The following is a 14,813-nucleotide window of genomic DNA, read 5'->3' as shown; positions in this document are numbered from 1 at the left end:
AGTGGGGCCGTTCCCTTACAGAGGAGCTGCAAAGAGTTGAGCAGGTAATTCGCTCCGATCCCAATGTCATCAAGCAATGCGAAATAAGTGGCATTCCGAGGGACGAAATGCACAAGGTCTACTGTGATCCCTGGACCATTGGCTATGACGAACGCTTTGGGAGCAATGTGCGCCTCCAGCAAGCCCTAATGTACTTTAGGCCGCACATCGACGACTGCCAGTACCAGTATCCATTGGACTTTTGCCCAATTTACGACAGCGACAAGGGTGAAATCATTCACATTGACATCCCACAAACGCGGCGCCCGCTGAGAAGGGAGACCACCATAAACTATTATCCAGCAGACATTGAAGCCAAAGGAGGCTACCGCAAAGACCTGAAACCCCTTGAAATCACCCAACCTGAAGGCCCATCATTCAAGTTGAACGGCCGAGAAATGGAATGGCAGAATTGGAAGTTTCACATCGGCTTCAACTATAGAGAGGGTATTGTGCTCAACGACATCCGCTACAATGACGGTGGCACGATTCGGCCAATTTTCTATCGCATGTCGCTGGTCGAGATGGTTGTACCCTAGTAAGCTGGCCGAATGACCGTGGATGAATTCGCATCACCTGACAATATTTAGTGGCAATCCAGAACGGCCGCATCAGAGAAAGCATGCCTTTGATTTGGGCGAATATGGTGCTGGATACATGACCAACAGCCTCGAATTGGGTTGTGACTGCAAGGGTTGTATTCGCTATCTAGACGCAGAGTTTCCCACGAGAGAGGGTGCCATCCGGCGTATAAAGAACGCCGTATGCGTACACGAAATCGATGGGGAGGTGCTATTTAAGCATACCGACTTTAGGGACGAGTCAGGTATAGTCACGAGAGCGCGCAAGCTCGTTATACAGCAAATCTTCACGGCGGCCAATTACGAATATGCTATCCAAGTACGTATCGCGAATGACGGCGCTATAGGAGATGCAAGCTAACATGCCCGTGTACAGTGGATTTTTCATGTATGTTCTGTTGGTGCATTGTTGGCTTATAGACTAACATTCCGCTAGCAAGATGGCACAATTCAGCCAGAAATCAAGTTGACGGGAATTTTGAACACGTATTCCATCAATCCTGGAGAAGATACCAATGGATGGGGCACCGAGGTGTATCCAGGTACGTTGCCAACACCATCCTAGACGAAGGAGTTGAGAACTGACTCTCCCAAAACAAAAAGGTGTCAATGCGCACAATCACCAGCATCTCTTTTGTCTCAGAATCAATTCCAGTGTCGACGGACCGCAAAACACCGTCTATATGACGGATGCTGTTCCCTCCGACGAACCTGTTGGGAGCCCGATGAACCCCTACGGCAACGCATTCTATGCCAAGAGAACCAAGCTTGCCACTGCTGGACAAGCCATAACCGACTACAACGGAGCCACTGTGAGAACCTGGGATATTTGCAATACCAACAAGATGCATCCGTTCAGCAAGAAGCCAGCCAGCTACAAGCTTGTGAGTCGTGAGGTCCCTCACCTGCTACCAAAACCGGGCTCCCTCGTATGGAAGCGAGCCGGGTTTGCGCGACACGCAGTCCACGTAACAAAATGTATGTTCCCATAGTCCCCTCCTTTTCGCTTTTCACAGCTTGCAAGACTTTTCCGCCTGACTCGTTCTACTCGTGCCGCAGATCGGGACGATCAACTCTGGCCAGCTGGTCGACACGTACCTCAAACCTCGGGCGAGACTGATGTCGGCTTGATGGAGTGGATTGGTGACGGGTCAGAGAGTATTGATAACGAGGACATTGTCTTGTGGCACACATTTGGAGTCGTGCACTTTCCATCCCCGGAGGATTTTCCCATTATGCCAGCGGAGCCCATGACGTTGCTGTTGCGGCCGCGCAACTTCTTCAGAAACAACCCAGTGATGGATGTACCGCCGCAGCGGGCACTTACAGCGAGTCAAGTTCTGAGAAAGACGAATAGTGGCATAGGTTCATCTAAGCTCTAAGATGTGTACGATTATCATGCACTATATAAATGAGGACTATTGAAGCGCGATCGATTAGAGCCATTCATGACTCCCGTCACCTGTAATTCGGGATATGTGTTGGACTGTCTTTTAAGGAAGGAAAAGAGTGACTTTATAGCTATAACATTAAGGGATTTGTTGTAGGGCGTCACGCCGATGTCACACGAGGGCTACGATGACGAGACCGTCGAACATGGGGTTCATCGCTGTTTTGTATGAATGCCTTTGGTGCAAAGAGCCTGAGGACGACAGCCGAGGACCTTTCATACCAACGATTATTGTTGGATGAATTGAGCTATTGAACCAAGCTCTACGCTGAGCCCTTGTTACAATAGGCAAGTGTTGGGTCTTTTTTGTCATGTAGACTGCTGCCCAACCAGCTTTTCAAGACGTATTATTGTTCCCTCTCATGTTCACACATAGTCAAGAAAGGTTGTACAAGATTAGCTAGATGCTTAGAGAGACTGTACACAATATGATACTGCTTAGACTAGCAGGACTTGTAGACAATTACACACAGTCTATTTTCAATGGTTTATTGATGCGTTAGGTGCCAGATTCCAACCAATTAAATCAATCGTAATACAAGGTACTATGAATAGTAGTATACTAGTTCATTTTACATACAGGATAATACATTTCTTTATATTTTACCTACACCCTCAAGTATACATGATACAACACGGCCCCGGCGCAAGAGGTAGTGCCCTACCGCAACACATGTACAGACTTGACCGCCTTGTGTCTATTCTCGCCGTGGGAATGGAAACCCCAGAGACAAAGCTCACCTGGCCACGACACTCTTGGCCTGGCAGGACGGCATCTGATTCGTAGGGTGAAGCCTGCAAAACTGGCCGCTGCCACACTCTCCGGTAGTCTACAGCGACAAATGTCGATTAGCTCAAAGTTGTCGGCACGGGGACGCTGCAGACAAAACTCACCTCCCATCTGCCGCTGCTGCTGCAGAGAATCTGCGTCGGGACGTTGGTGTCGGGGGCGTTTCCGCACCCGTGAATACCCGGGCTGCAGGTTTCAACCAGAAACCCGTCCGCGACTGCTTGCTTGACGCTCGTACTCAACACGTACTGGGTGCCCTTGCCGGGCTGCCCGAACCAAGGTGCGATGGGCCCTTCCCGCACCACAAGCTCCTTGATTACTTGATAGACGTGGAAGTTGTACGGGGTTCCACTATGCCGAGTTAGAAGACAGACTGGAAGCCACAGAAGAGCCGGGCCGGAGGATACCTACTCTGAATACTTGGGGTTGTTTGCCAAGTTCATGGGCGGGAGGGATCGCTGCTCGTACGGGGTGCCGTACGGGGCCACAAAGAAGCCCCGATCCGCGCCGAAACGGTCAATCAGCGTCCCCGGGGCGAGAGTTGTGTTTGTCATGACGGGGTCTCCGTTTGCGTCGAGCTGGAACCCATCCTTCTGGGGATACCGCAGCCCCCTGTCTGCGCCGTACTCGGACAGAAAGGCGCCGGGGCAGCTCCCGGCAAAGGGGGTATAGTTGGTGAGCAGAGGGCCCAGGACACTGTTTGTGAGTATCTCCCTGTTCTGAAGGTCGATTGGGCCGAGGCGATTGTCGCCGCAAATGTACTGGTCCGATGCTGCATGGCTGGGGACGCCGCTGCAGAAGTCCTTTGCGTCGCATTGCACTGCCGTCGCGGCGGCTTCTATTGCATCAGGCACAAATGGCCTTGCAGAGTCCAGCCATAGGAGGGAAAGGGAGATGATTGGGGTGATGGCGTGCATGGCGAATAGTGGTGCAGGCGGCGGCGATACTCGGCAGAGGGCGAATCGCCAATTGAATGGGGCAAATCTGCAACGGTATCGTGTTGTATCGTCGGGACAATGGGCGAGACGACTCTTGCAAGCTGGCTCTACCTGGGTATTTATACAGTTGAAATGTTTTATCGGATTATCTGGCCTTCGAGTCCCGGAGACTAAGCGATGCCTTGGCCCTTGAGACCTGTGCATTGGCAGCCGTGCAGGGGATCGCCTCAAGCACGGCTACAAATTATGAATTCCTGCCGTCTTGTTGGTCCTACCACGCCGACTTGATACGAATCCGGTGTGTATTGCCATGATGTTGTGGCTGAGTTGCAGTTTGTCGGATCCTGCATGCCAAGCAATCTTGACTCGCAGCATGTTCTCGCTATTTTATGGGTCAGAGGAATTGCTGTGCTCTCGCCCGGCAAGCACCTCATTGCACAATCTCGGGAGTTGCACCGCAAAAGACTTAGTGAATGTTACCTTGTACGCCGGCACAGCTGGTTTAGATGCCGTGGCCAAGGATGCGGGCATTTCGAGCTCAGCCCGCACATTACTCGCTTCGTTCGGGTCTGCCCACGGAGAGCCGAACAGCGAGCGAGGTCATAATTTGGTACTTGTAGTTATTGGGCTTCTCGTATAGGAGCAGATTTCGAGGTTCCCACAGGCTGCTTCAACAGTTCAGGGGTTTAAACGAACCTCCACTAGCACCTTGCCAGCACCTTGCCAGTTGAGATTGCGGATCCAGACAAATCAACAGGAGCAGCGGTGGTCCCAGAGTAGGACTAGAAAATGCACCGCACCAGTATCTACGAACAGAGCTGGTTTGCCGAGGTCGAATTGGCTCCCGTTGACTGCTCCTCAGGTGTCCTCCTCGGGGAGTCCAGCTTCGTGGGTGGGTTGCGGGGGTGGGATTGCATTGCCTCGTCGGCCGGGGTTGATGCTGGTCATGAGTTCAATATAACATTTGAACATAAAAGTGGCCTTTGGCAGGCCTTGTTTCGTAGAAGCTCTGAAGCTCCCTCCTGATTGTACATATGAAGGCTTGGCACGAGTACCTGGCAGGGTAGCTACAGGTACCTACATGTAGGAGCTGGTACTTGAGATTAGACCATTGACTGCTTGGCCATTCTGTATTCACTAGTAAAAGTCACTACGAGTGCTGTCGGTTGTAAAGAGGAGCCGTCGATATACTCCGTCCGGTCAATTCTATATTGTATACGGACCCACCTTTTTAGATGACCGTCCCAACACATGCATGTTGTGATAAGCTTTCTAGGTATGGTTATTAACCGGCAGTCTGTTCTTCCGTGCTGGGGTATTATTGCGACATGGAGTAGTTCATTGATTTCAGGGCCCAAGAGCTGTCTCTTGGCGGGCCGAGACTTTTGATCGGCCCGCAAAGCATGAAGCGGGCCAATTCGAGACGTGCGTCTCCAGATGTCACCGTCAGTTCCTGCGATACGACATACGAGTCCCGCCCAAGTATAGAATCTATCAGCCCACGTTGTCACGGGCGACTCCCGCGGCTGTGGACCTCGCCTTGAATATTGCGGTTATTGACACATGTTGCCCCGGACCTATCAGACTCAAAGAAATGAGTCGTGGCCTTGTGTCAGAAACTGACTCCATACAATCGGGTGCAATCCTCGGGCATTTTGAAATGGCTACTGTAATGAACTGCTCTGTCTGCTACGGTCTGCTCAAGACAATGTCGCCACCGCAATTTCATCTGATTGTTTTTCTTCCCAACTATCGAAACGCTTGAAACCCGTTCTACTATCTACATGTAGTGTGATGTAACATCCCCCAAAGAACTACATTGTTGGCTATTTCTACGTCTCGAGTTTTAAAAGCTACCCTGTATCACGTATTTCCACCAGCGGCACAACAGCTTGCGAATTCCCACATTTACTATTACACGTAGTTCTTATTGTCAGGATAACGGCTTTTTCACCGCCAATTCCTTTTACTCGAATGAATATATGCGGTACCAAAATTTGGACAAGCAGGCCAGAGTTACCGTTACCCCATATAGCAGCAATGCATCCCCTATTCAGCACGGGGCAGTATGGACACTGTTCCGATAGTACTATGCCACCAAATAAAGAGACTACTTTATGCTAAAATTTACCATATACGACGTAATTGACCAATTCCGGCATGTGCTGCAGCTTCCCCACGTAAACGAAGAATACACGTTTCACTGCCATGGGATAATGGCATCAAGACTTGAAAAATTTAGAACGTACATATGTAGGCCCAGAACCCCCTCCAAACACTGTAGCGTGTTCTTAAACATTGTGGTATTATATTAGCGCAGCAAGGAGTATTAGATATTAAGGTAGTGTTTCAACCATGCCAACTCTTGTTTCCATCTCGGGGCGTCAATCTCGATTCGGCACTACTACACGTAAAGAACCCTAAACCTGCGTAGCTGGCGCGGTTCCATTCTGACCAGCCGCGGCAGGTGTCGCACTGGCTGCTGAATTTCTGGTCGCTTGGCTGACCGGTCTTTCCTTGGTGACGACGTTGCTTTCGCGGCGGTCATTGTGAAAAGCTCGCAGTAAAAACGCCTCGATTATGATGTTGCAGAGAAGGAAGAAGCTGTTGGAGCACGGTTACCTCTGACGGCGCTGCAAAACGGACAATTGCGGGTTCCATGGCTTACAAGGCAATAAAGTTGAAGGCCTCGACGGCTCTCTTCCTCCCACACCGGTTTGCACCCAACGGCTCTTGTCGACAAAGATGACCGCTCCAATCCACGGCAGAGAAAATAAACGACGTTAACCAGAGGTAGGAGAAGATGAAGTTGACCGGGAGGAAGTAGCCCTCGTAGCTCTTAAAGACGGGGGCAATCATGGCAACCAAATATATCGGGATTGTGATGACAGCCTATGTTACAAAGAGTCGGTCAGTCGAGAGGCGTGGGGTAAGCGAAATTCCATACATACAATAACTTCAGTGTACACTATGTGTGAACCTCGGAAGCGGAAACCGTTGAGAAACCATGATACGAGTCCCGTGACAATGACGGCCGACGCAAAAACCATAAAGTGGCAGAACGCTGCAGCTGCCCTCAAGGTGCCGTGGGCCATGGTGAGAGTCTTTTGGGTGAAAGATAGATAGATAGGTAGCGGTTGGAAGATGTGGTGGGTGCAATACACTCGTGAATGGCCAACCCCCCGGACTCTTTATACCTCTTATATGAAGAGTAGCCGGGACAATCTCTCCGTCACGTAACCCATACACGACGAAATAGTCAGCGGGAAAAACTTAGCATTACAGAGTCCAGACCAGTCTTTGCACGCTTTCGAATGGTCCACGGCCAATAGTCGCAAAGAAACAGCGCCGTCATATGAGAGAGGGTTGGAACTGAGGTAGGAGCATGAATGGTGGCGGTCTTTTGTGATGTAATTTGTCGGACCTTGTAAGCAAAAGAGACTTTGGTGGCAGTGGCCCTTCTTGTCCTTGACTGGGCGAGTCGTTCTGCGGCGCGTTCCATTTGATTGCGGCCATCAAGCCAGCCCCGCCTGACAGCATTGAGCAAGATGCATGCAATCAGACCACGCGGGAGAGAAGAGACATGCCATCCAGAAATCACACAGACCTACATGGGTACCTCGGTATATGGGTGAAACAGCCATGGTGTAGCAAGAAGCTTCAACTTGGGGCAGAGGGAATAAGCCAGCCTTGGTATAGAACCCTGGACTTGGAGCAACCTGTGCATTACCAAGGACGGAGATGAAAGCAATTTTTGTTGTACGAGTGCCGGGTAGGCTTTCTTTATTCACTCGGGCTTTGTCTGTTTGTTTGGGAGAACGACGTGACAAAACACATTGGCCCTCGACAGGAAGACATCCACGGAACAGCCGGAAGCCTGGCAGATCAATTCCTACTCGCCCACGTTTTACAGTATACCACCGCAGAGTGCCTCGCTCTCTAGCCATATGCTTCTGCAATCACACTCTCTGTTTTTTTCTTTACCACGTGCCTCCAATAGAGTGACCCCGGCCAGCATTTCCCAATGTAAACCCCGAGCCTGCAATCAACATGCTGCGACAGCCATGACACATGAATATGCAGCATAACACCATCAGCTCTCGATATGATTGTTTTGCATGTCGAAGCAAAGCGATGTCGCTGGGAATATGTTCTCTCAACCGATCACGTGGACGCCAGATACACCATCGGTATTCGTGGCCGATCACGTGGTCGCTCTCGGTATATCTTGACCGTCGGCATGCTTATCTGTGCCTCGCGGTCCAGAACGACCGATAGGCTAGGATGCAGATGATTTGGAAAAGGGGGGCAAAGAATATGAATTGTTATATCAGGACGTCAAAGGTGCCCATCTCGTTGGGCTTGAACGACATGTCGATATAAGCCATCTTGGTCGCAGGCTGGTCACATTTGACTACACTTACAAGACTTTTGTTTTTCACTCCCATAACAAACTTGTTGACTTTGTCATAACCTTTTCAAAAACTTTGTCACTTGAAATGGCACCGTCCTTTCTAAAGGGTTACTTTGGCTTTGGGGCAAATCCGGCCGTGGACGAGCTCGAAGAGGGAAAGAATCCTATTCGTGCCTTGCCCGCCAGCTGGTACACCTCGCAAGACCTCTACGAACTGGAAAGACGAGCCATCTTCTCCAAGAAGTGGCTCCTCACCACGCACAAGTCCAGGCTTGCCGAGCAGGGCGACTGGCTACGATATGACGTGGCCGGCTTCCAGTTCATCATCACCCGGGACCGACAGGACAACATCAACGCCTTCCACAATGTCTGCAGGCACCGAGCATTCCCGATTGTGACCAAGGAGACTGGCCACAACAGCGTGCTGGCATGCAAGTATCACGGGTGGTCGTATGGGCTGAACGGCAAGCTGGCCAAGGCACCCGGGTACCAAGACATGGAGGATTTTGACAAGTCGAAAAACGGCCTGTTCCCTCTGCATGTCCACGTCGACAAGAACGGGTTTGTCTGGGTCAACATGGATGCGAATGAGGTGCCCGAGGTGGCGTGGGAGCACGACTTTGAAGGGGTTGACGAGCAGGCGCGGTTCAAAAACTACAACTTTGACGACTACGTGTTTGACCACACGTGGGAGATGGAGGGCGACTACAACTGGAAGATCCTGGCGGACAACTACAACGAGTGCTATCACTGCAAGACGACGCACCCCGACATTCCCACCATTGCAGACCTCAACTCGTACTACGTCGAGACAAAGGGCGGCCACATCCAGCACTTTGGAAACCCGAAACCGGAGCAAATTGCGCGCGGGCTCAACGTTGCCAGCACCTACTTCTTCCCCAACGCGTCCATGAACGTCTCGTAAGTGTTTCTGTGTGACCAGGCAAGGAAATGAGGCTGCCTGGGGGGTTTTTTTTTTGATTTCATGCTGACGTGCCCGCTTGCAGGCCACACTTCTTCTTCATGCAGAGGTTCGTGCCGCTCAGCCCCGGAAAGGCGGTGATGAAGTACGAAGTGTACAGGAACAAGAACTCGGGCGACGAGGACTTCAAGCTCATTGACGACATGTACAAGCGCATCATGTCCGAGGACAAGGTCCTCTGCGCCAATGCCCAGAGGAACATCAACACGGGTGTCTTTATCAACGGCGAGATGCACCCCAAGATGGAAAAGGGCCCGCTGTACTTCCAGAAGCTGGTGCGGCAGGCGCTGACGGAGCACCATCAGCTCGAGGCCGACGTGGGCGAGGAGATATGGCCGGCGCGCCAGACGTTGCCCAAGAGCGCGGTGGCGACGGAGAAGGACATGAGCTTCTGCTCGGCGGTGGACTGCTGCAAGAACAACCGGGTTGCTGTAGAGGTGTAGAGGGAGACTTTTTTCTGGCGCGTTACATTGAGACTTGTGCTTTTGTTGTTGCTACATCCATAGTAGAGCTAATGAGGAAATGACTGTATCTTGCGGCCTTGATCCGCTTGCACACCCTGCAGCCAGGCCAATTTTGGTGAAACAATGTAATTGTCTCTTGAGATTTGCAAAGTATACAGTTTGCCATGTTGGCAGAGTCGAGTCGCACATGGGTTCAATGTTCGGGTTGGGCCAAATTGCCACCGCATCTGTATCCGGATTCCGGACCGCCGACTTGACGCCTTGTTTGCGCGCCGGCATTGAATTGACACACATGGCAGCTCTCGAGTCAAGCTGACCCCTCCACGCTCTAGAGGCCTAGTCAATGCGTCACCATGACCTGGACTGTTACCTAATAAGATGCCAGACGTATGTCGACACATGGTCTGGTGGGTGTTGCCAGCCCGGGCTCTTGGCTCCTCGGCCGCCAAAACCATGTCTCCAGAGTCAACTCGGTCTCGACAGCCATTGACACAACTACCTAGTATTGACGCATCAATCAACAGGAACGAAGCTGACGAGCAGAGCACACCCCCCCACCCTTCCGTGGTTCGCATCTGCACGGTTTGCGGTGCCGTGTCATGTCTCTGGGCTCCCGACCAGACAATACCAGACGGGACACATCAACCATCAGGCCCCAGGCCAGGCCTCCCCGGAGCAAGCGGCACAGGCAAAGTAGTTTCAAATCGTGCAGGAGACAAGTGGCGTCTGGTCTCCTGTATCGGCCCAACGTTCTGGGCTGCTATCATGATCCCCCGCACTCTTGACCTGACTGAGACACGCCAGCTCCGTCCACAATCACAGTGCGGTCCACCCATAAAAGACCGTGGCGATAAGCCACCCTCCGTATCCGTATCTGGGGTTATTGGCAATTTGGCACCAAGACTTGTGCCGGCCTGCTCTCGGCCTGCTTGCTGCTGTATCTTGTCAACTCACTTTGCCGGTGTCGTGGTTGGCGAGCATCATGACACCGCCCGACGAGACGTTTGGAACCGCAGCGCGTGGGAGACGACGATCGCATCATGCCTGCCTCACCTGCCGGTCTGTCGCGCCCGTCTTGATGCCTCCACGGCCCTCCATGTCCCGCTGACCTTTTCGACGACGCAGGAGAAAAAAGGTTCGCTGTCCCGCCGAGAAGCCCGCCTGTTCCAGCTGCGTCCGCCTCAAGCAGACGTGTTCCTATCCGCCCGCAGCCAAGGCGGCTCGAAGCGGGCGATCGGTATGTCCTGTCCTCCTCGCAAAGGCCGTTGCGCAGCTCTGACGAGACCACAAACCGGCAGGAGGAGAGATTGGCGCACCTTGAAGAGAAATTGGATCTCCTCTTAACTGGGAGGTTGTACAGACAACGTCCACATCACCCCCAGCGTTCAGACCTTCTGACCAGGTTCCCAAAGGCCCAGCCAGTCTTCGAGCCAAGAGCAACCGCCCGACGACGTCTCCAGCTTCTCTGAAAAGTCCCTCTCCGCGACGCCCCCGGCGCGAGAGAACCAACACGCCTATGCCTTTGGCGGCCTCTCGTTGTCGACGCCCTTCGAAGCGGAACTCTCCAAGCTGCGACCGAGCCCGTCCGACATTGCCCTCGGCATCCGCCTCTACTTTGAGTTTTGCCATCGGCAGCCCATTTGGTGCTTCGAGCGAGATGAGGTTAGCGACATCGGCTCCCTTACTGACGAGCTTGCTTGCAGCATCCTGGCTGTCACGTCGCGCTTCTCGCGGAGACGAGACGAGCTGCAGGTCTACGGTGACAACGCCAGGAGCATGATCATGGCCCGCGTGGCCAACGGCTCCGTCGGTCTTGCCACCATAGAGAGCCTGTGCATCCTGTGTTATTCGTCATTTATAGGTATAATCAGCACCCCCCAGCCCCCCTCTCCCAACTGCGAGCTCTCGCGTGTGGCTAATCGCAAGTCGTGCAGACGGAAACGTGCATCTCGGCCAGTTTCACCTCGGCCTGGCCCTGCAACTGTGCCGATCGGCCATGCTGGACCTGGACGCGGGATACGCCATGGACGACCTCACGTCGGAGCGCAAGAAGAGAGTCTTTTGGAGTCTGCAGGTTCTGGACCAGTACCACGGCCGCCAGACGGGAATCCTCAGCGCGCCGACGGAGATATGGCGCCAGTCGCACGGCTCGGGCGGCGTCGAGCATCGCCATCACATGGAGCTGGACGCCAAAGTGCCCCCCCTGCCGCTCGACGATCTCGGCCACACGGTCCCGAGCGAGCCTGGCATCTGGAATACAAGCGTCCATCTCGGCTGGGTCTGGAGCCGCGTGCGGAAGTATGTGTCGGACTGCGCGCACGGCATCTTCCGCGAGCCCTGGAGGCGCGACTCCATGTATGCCACGGTCCTGTCCGACTTTATGGAGGCCGAGAACAGGATCCCCATGTGCCACAGGTACGACTCTGTCAAGTTTTACGAACGCAAGATGGAGGACATCAAGATGAACCGCGACTACTGGGCGACGTGGCTGAAGGAGCAGTTTACGTACCACGCCATCCCGACCGTCCTCAACCACCCGTTCCTCTACATCGTGGGCGCGCAGCACAACGCAAACCTGGCGATTCCCAACACCTTTTGGCGGAGGTCGTCGGAGCTGGCCCTCATACACTCGACGTGGATCGTGCGCATGATTGACATGGTGCTGGACAAGCAGGTGCCCCTGACGGATCCCTTCTTCGGCCACATTGCCGCCATCGCCGCCACCGTGCATCTGTACTATTGCTGCGCGGCGGCGGCCAAGCTGAAGCACAAGTCCAACGCCGACTTTGCCAAGTGCAGGCGCTTCCTCAAGGGCTTCATCCCCTTTTCGCCGGCGTGCCGGGCACTGGTGCGTATTTCCCCCGCGTCGCTGACAGCAACTTACACACGGCATCCCGCGGCTAACATGTGTGCTCTACAGGACCAAAACCTGGACAAGATGACCCGGATCGCCGCCGGCTCCGAGACAAACGACGTCGAGGACTGGATGCCGTCCCGAATCTACCTCAGCGTGCCGCTCATGTGGAACATTCTGCAGTTCAACTGCACGGCCGACTCGAGGGAGTTTCCGCACACGGGCCTGCTGGACGCGTCGCTGGCCCTGACCGTCGCCCGCGAAGACGACGACGAGGCCACGACGCTCGACATCATCGTGGCCACGTCGCCCGAGATTACCGTCAACACGGCCGACGGCGGCCAGGACGCGCCGACTCTGCCGTTCAAGGGCACCGTCAACTCGTCGCCCAGCTCATCGGCCGAGACGGCCTTTAACGAGATTTCGGCCGAGCAGGCCGACAGTCTTACGTTCAACACGACGCCGTGGCTGTATGCCGACCCGTCGCAGTTTGATTCCATGACGGACCTTGTCTATCATGATGCGCGGCCGAGCATAGGCGGCAGCAGGGGCATGGCGTGGTGGGAGGGGGGGGATATGGACGACAGTATTTTCAGTCACATTTAGCGTTGATGTATTTCACAGCGTGCGAACGGTTGCACATTTTTTTTTTTTTTTCATTTTTTTTTTCACCTGGATGCGAGGGTTCTTGGTGTACAGAGTCTCTTATACCTCATGGCGTTTCGAAGCAAAATGAACAAGGTGCTTTCATGCTACACCAACGTGTATAAAACTAGGTGTGTGATGATGATGATGTCTGACGAGCAATGACTACTTTTTTCCACATTCCCCGTCTTCTCGGAGTTTCGTCCGCCTACGCCGACCTGGCCCGCGGATGCTTCAGCGTGGAAGCCTCGCGTACTTCTATCAAATATCAAACCCCAGCCGCAGTTGCGGAGACGGCACAGTGCCAGGCTGCCCGCGCGACGGCCCCTTTGGCCAATGAATGCCCAGCGATTGCAGCTTCGACTAGCGTCGATCTTGGTCCCTTTATCGGCATCCGCTGGCTCTGGGGAAGACGGGGGCGTGGAGGCCAGGATGCTTCAGATTGGATTGCGGAGGAGTCAGGAGCCGGGACCAGACAGACCCCGGCACGCCCAGCCCCGGCTTACAAGCGCACCAGACGAGACGGCGAACTACAGTTTGTCAGGTCCAGCACGCGGCGCGCCGGCGTCGGAGCCTGCATGATGCAGGCGTCAAAGGGGACATCTGTGGGCTCCCAGAAACGGCAACCATCCGACATGCTTTGCAGCCGGCGTCGACCGGGCCACCAACCTGGCCTCTTGTGCCACCAGCGTCGACCATTTAGTAACTATTTACCATCCATCGCATGTCGCCTCAGTGGTTACTTGTTCCTGCGCGTGTTGCTGGACCTGCCGCGAGCCTCTCTGCCTCCCCCACCTGGAGCACGTCGTATCAGGCTGGAGCTTTATACATACCAGCACGACGTATGTATGGTCCCCGTGGCCCCTTTCCTGCCCAACTTGCCAACCTGCCTGCGTACAGTATGTACATACACATGCGTCAAGTAACTAAGCACGGGCTTCATCGATTCGATGCCTCGTGTCGGGGGACAAGACGAGTCAAGTCTGCTGCCATTGTCCCCGTGGCTCTCCCATCACAATTCACTCTGGGTAAGGGTTGGCGCCCGTCGCACGAAGCCACATGACCACGTTCAATTCAGCCCATTTACAGCCAGCCCAGTTCTAGAACTTGATGGGCCACCCTCAAGCATCAACGCCTCACCTGCGGTCAGACCCGAATAACTTGCTGCTGCTGCTGCTGCTCGAACCGCGTGCGCGGCTGGAGAACACGAATCCACGATAACACGGGGGAAGACGCGCCTGTCCTGTATCTTTTCGCTATTCAGAGATAAAGGAGGGTGTGCAAGATAAAAAGAGCCAAGGATTGGGGGGGGGCCTGGCAGAGTGGCCTGTTTGATAACGTGTAACGTGCCGTCCAATCACATTGCTTTGCGATAAAGTGAAGATGAGACGGACTTCGAGTCACGACCAACGAGAAAGAGAGGCTTGTGGTTTACAAAAAAAAAAAAAAAAAAAACCCGACACATGTTTCTCTTCATGTTATTGGTACGAATATAAATGAACTGGCGTGTATAACCTTGATTTGGAATTCCGGAACCTGTTTGGCAGACCACTGACCAGGGCTGTTACACTTGCCACTTTATTGTAGAAACACCAGAGTATCATGCATCTATGCAGGCCCAATGCACTACCAAGCGAATGAGGTGTGTCTACTACT

The 14,813-nt window shown here is 53.5% G+C and overlaps 6 protein-coding genes across 6 annotated transcripts; 4 read left to right on the top strand and 2 right to left on the bottom strand.

Annotated features, from left to right (window-relative positions):
* Positions 1-107: 107 nt before the first annotated feature.
* MAA_11450 (Major facilitator superfamily domain protein) lies at positions 108-2,002 on the top strand (the record flags this gene model as incomplete). Its single annotated transcript, XM_011413444.1, has 6 exons — positions 108-577; positions 630-939; positions 997-1,008; positions 1,057-1,162; positions 1,224-1,598; positions 1,680-2,002. 6 exons carry the CDS (start codon positions 108-110, stop codon positions 2,000-2,002), a joined length of 1,596 nt encoding a protein of 531 aa, XP_011411746.1.
* Positions 2,003-2,807: 805 nt separating this feature from the next.
* Positions 2,808-3,777, bottom strand: MAA_00909 (rhs-family protein; the record flags this gene model as incomplete). Its single annotated transcript, XM_007818907.2, has 3 exons — positions 2,808-2,900; positions 2,965-3,211; positions 3,272-3,777. The coding sequence occupies 3 exons, from the start codon at positions 3,775-3,777 to the stop codon at positions 2,808-2,810; spliced, it is 846 nt and encodes a 281-aa protein (XP_007817098.2).
* A 2,441-nt stretch (positions 3,778-6,218) lies between these two features.
* Positions 6,219-6,893, bottom strand: MAA_00908 (might be a transmembrane protein; the record flags this gene model as incomplete). The annotated part of the gene is made up of 3 exons (XM_007818906.1): positions 6,219-6,402; positions 6,467-6,690; positions 6,750-6,893. The coding sequence occupies 3 exons, from the start codon at positions 6,891-6,893 to the stop codon at positions 6,219-6,221; spliced, it is 552 nt and encodes a 183-aa protein (XP_007817097.1).
* Positions 6,894-8,297: 1,404 nt separating this feature from the next.
* On the top strand, positions 8,298-9,637 carry MAA_11449 (Ankyrin repeat-containing domain protein; the record flags this gene model as incomplete). The annotated part of the gene is made up of 2 exons (XM_011413443.1): positions 8,298-9,133; positions 9,220-9,637. The coding sequence occupies 2 exons, from the start codon at positions 8,298-8,300 to the stop codon at positions 9,635-9,637; spliced, it is 1,254 nt and encodes a 417-aa protein (XP_011411745.1).
* A 474-nt stretch (positions 9,638-10,111) lies between these two features.
* Positions 10,112-13,118, top strand: MAA_00907 (uncharacterized protein; the record flags this gene model as incomplete). Its single annotated transcript, XM_007818905.2, has 4 exons — positions 10,112-10,895; positions 11,061-11,519; positions 11,593-12,506; positions 12,579-13,118. The coding sequence occupies 4 exons, from the start codon at positions 10,112-10,114 to the stop codon at positions 13,116-13,118; spliced, it is 2,697 nt and encodes an 898-aa protein (XP_007817096.2).
* Positions 13,119-13,318: 200 nt separating this feature from the next.
* On the top strand, positions 13,319-14,083 carry MAA_11448 (uncharacterized protein; the record flags this gene model as incomplete). Its single annotated transcript, XM_011413442.1, has 1 exon — positions 13,319-14,083. One exon carries the CDS (start codon positions 13,319-13,321, stop codon positions 14,081-14,083), a length of 765 nt encoding a protein of 254 aa, XP_011411744.1.
* Between the last annotated feature and the right edge of the window lie 730 nt (positions 14,084-14,813).

The sequence above is a fragment of the Metarhizium robertsii genome (genome assembly GCF_000187425.2).
Source record: "Metarhizium robertsii ARSEF 23 chromosome Unknown MAA_Scf_8, whole genome shotgun sequence".
Classification (NCBI taxonomy): domain Eukaryota; kingdom Fungi; phylum Ascomycota; class Sordariomycetes; order Hypocreales; family Clavicipitaceae; genus Metarhizium; species Metarhizium robertsii.
Note: the sequence above shows the minus strand (reverse complement) of the source record. Positions and strands in the feature narration are given on the sequence as shown.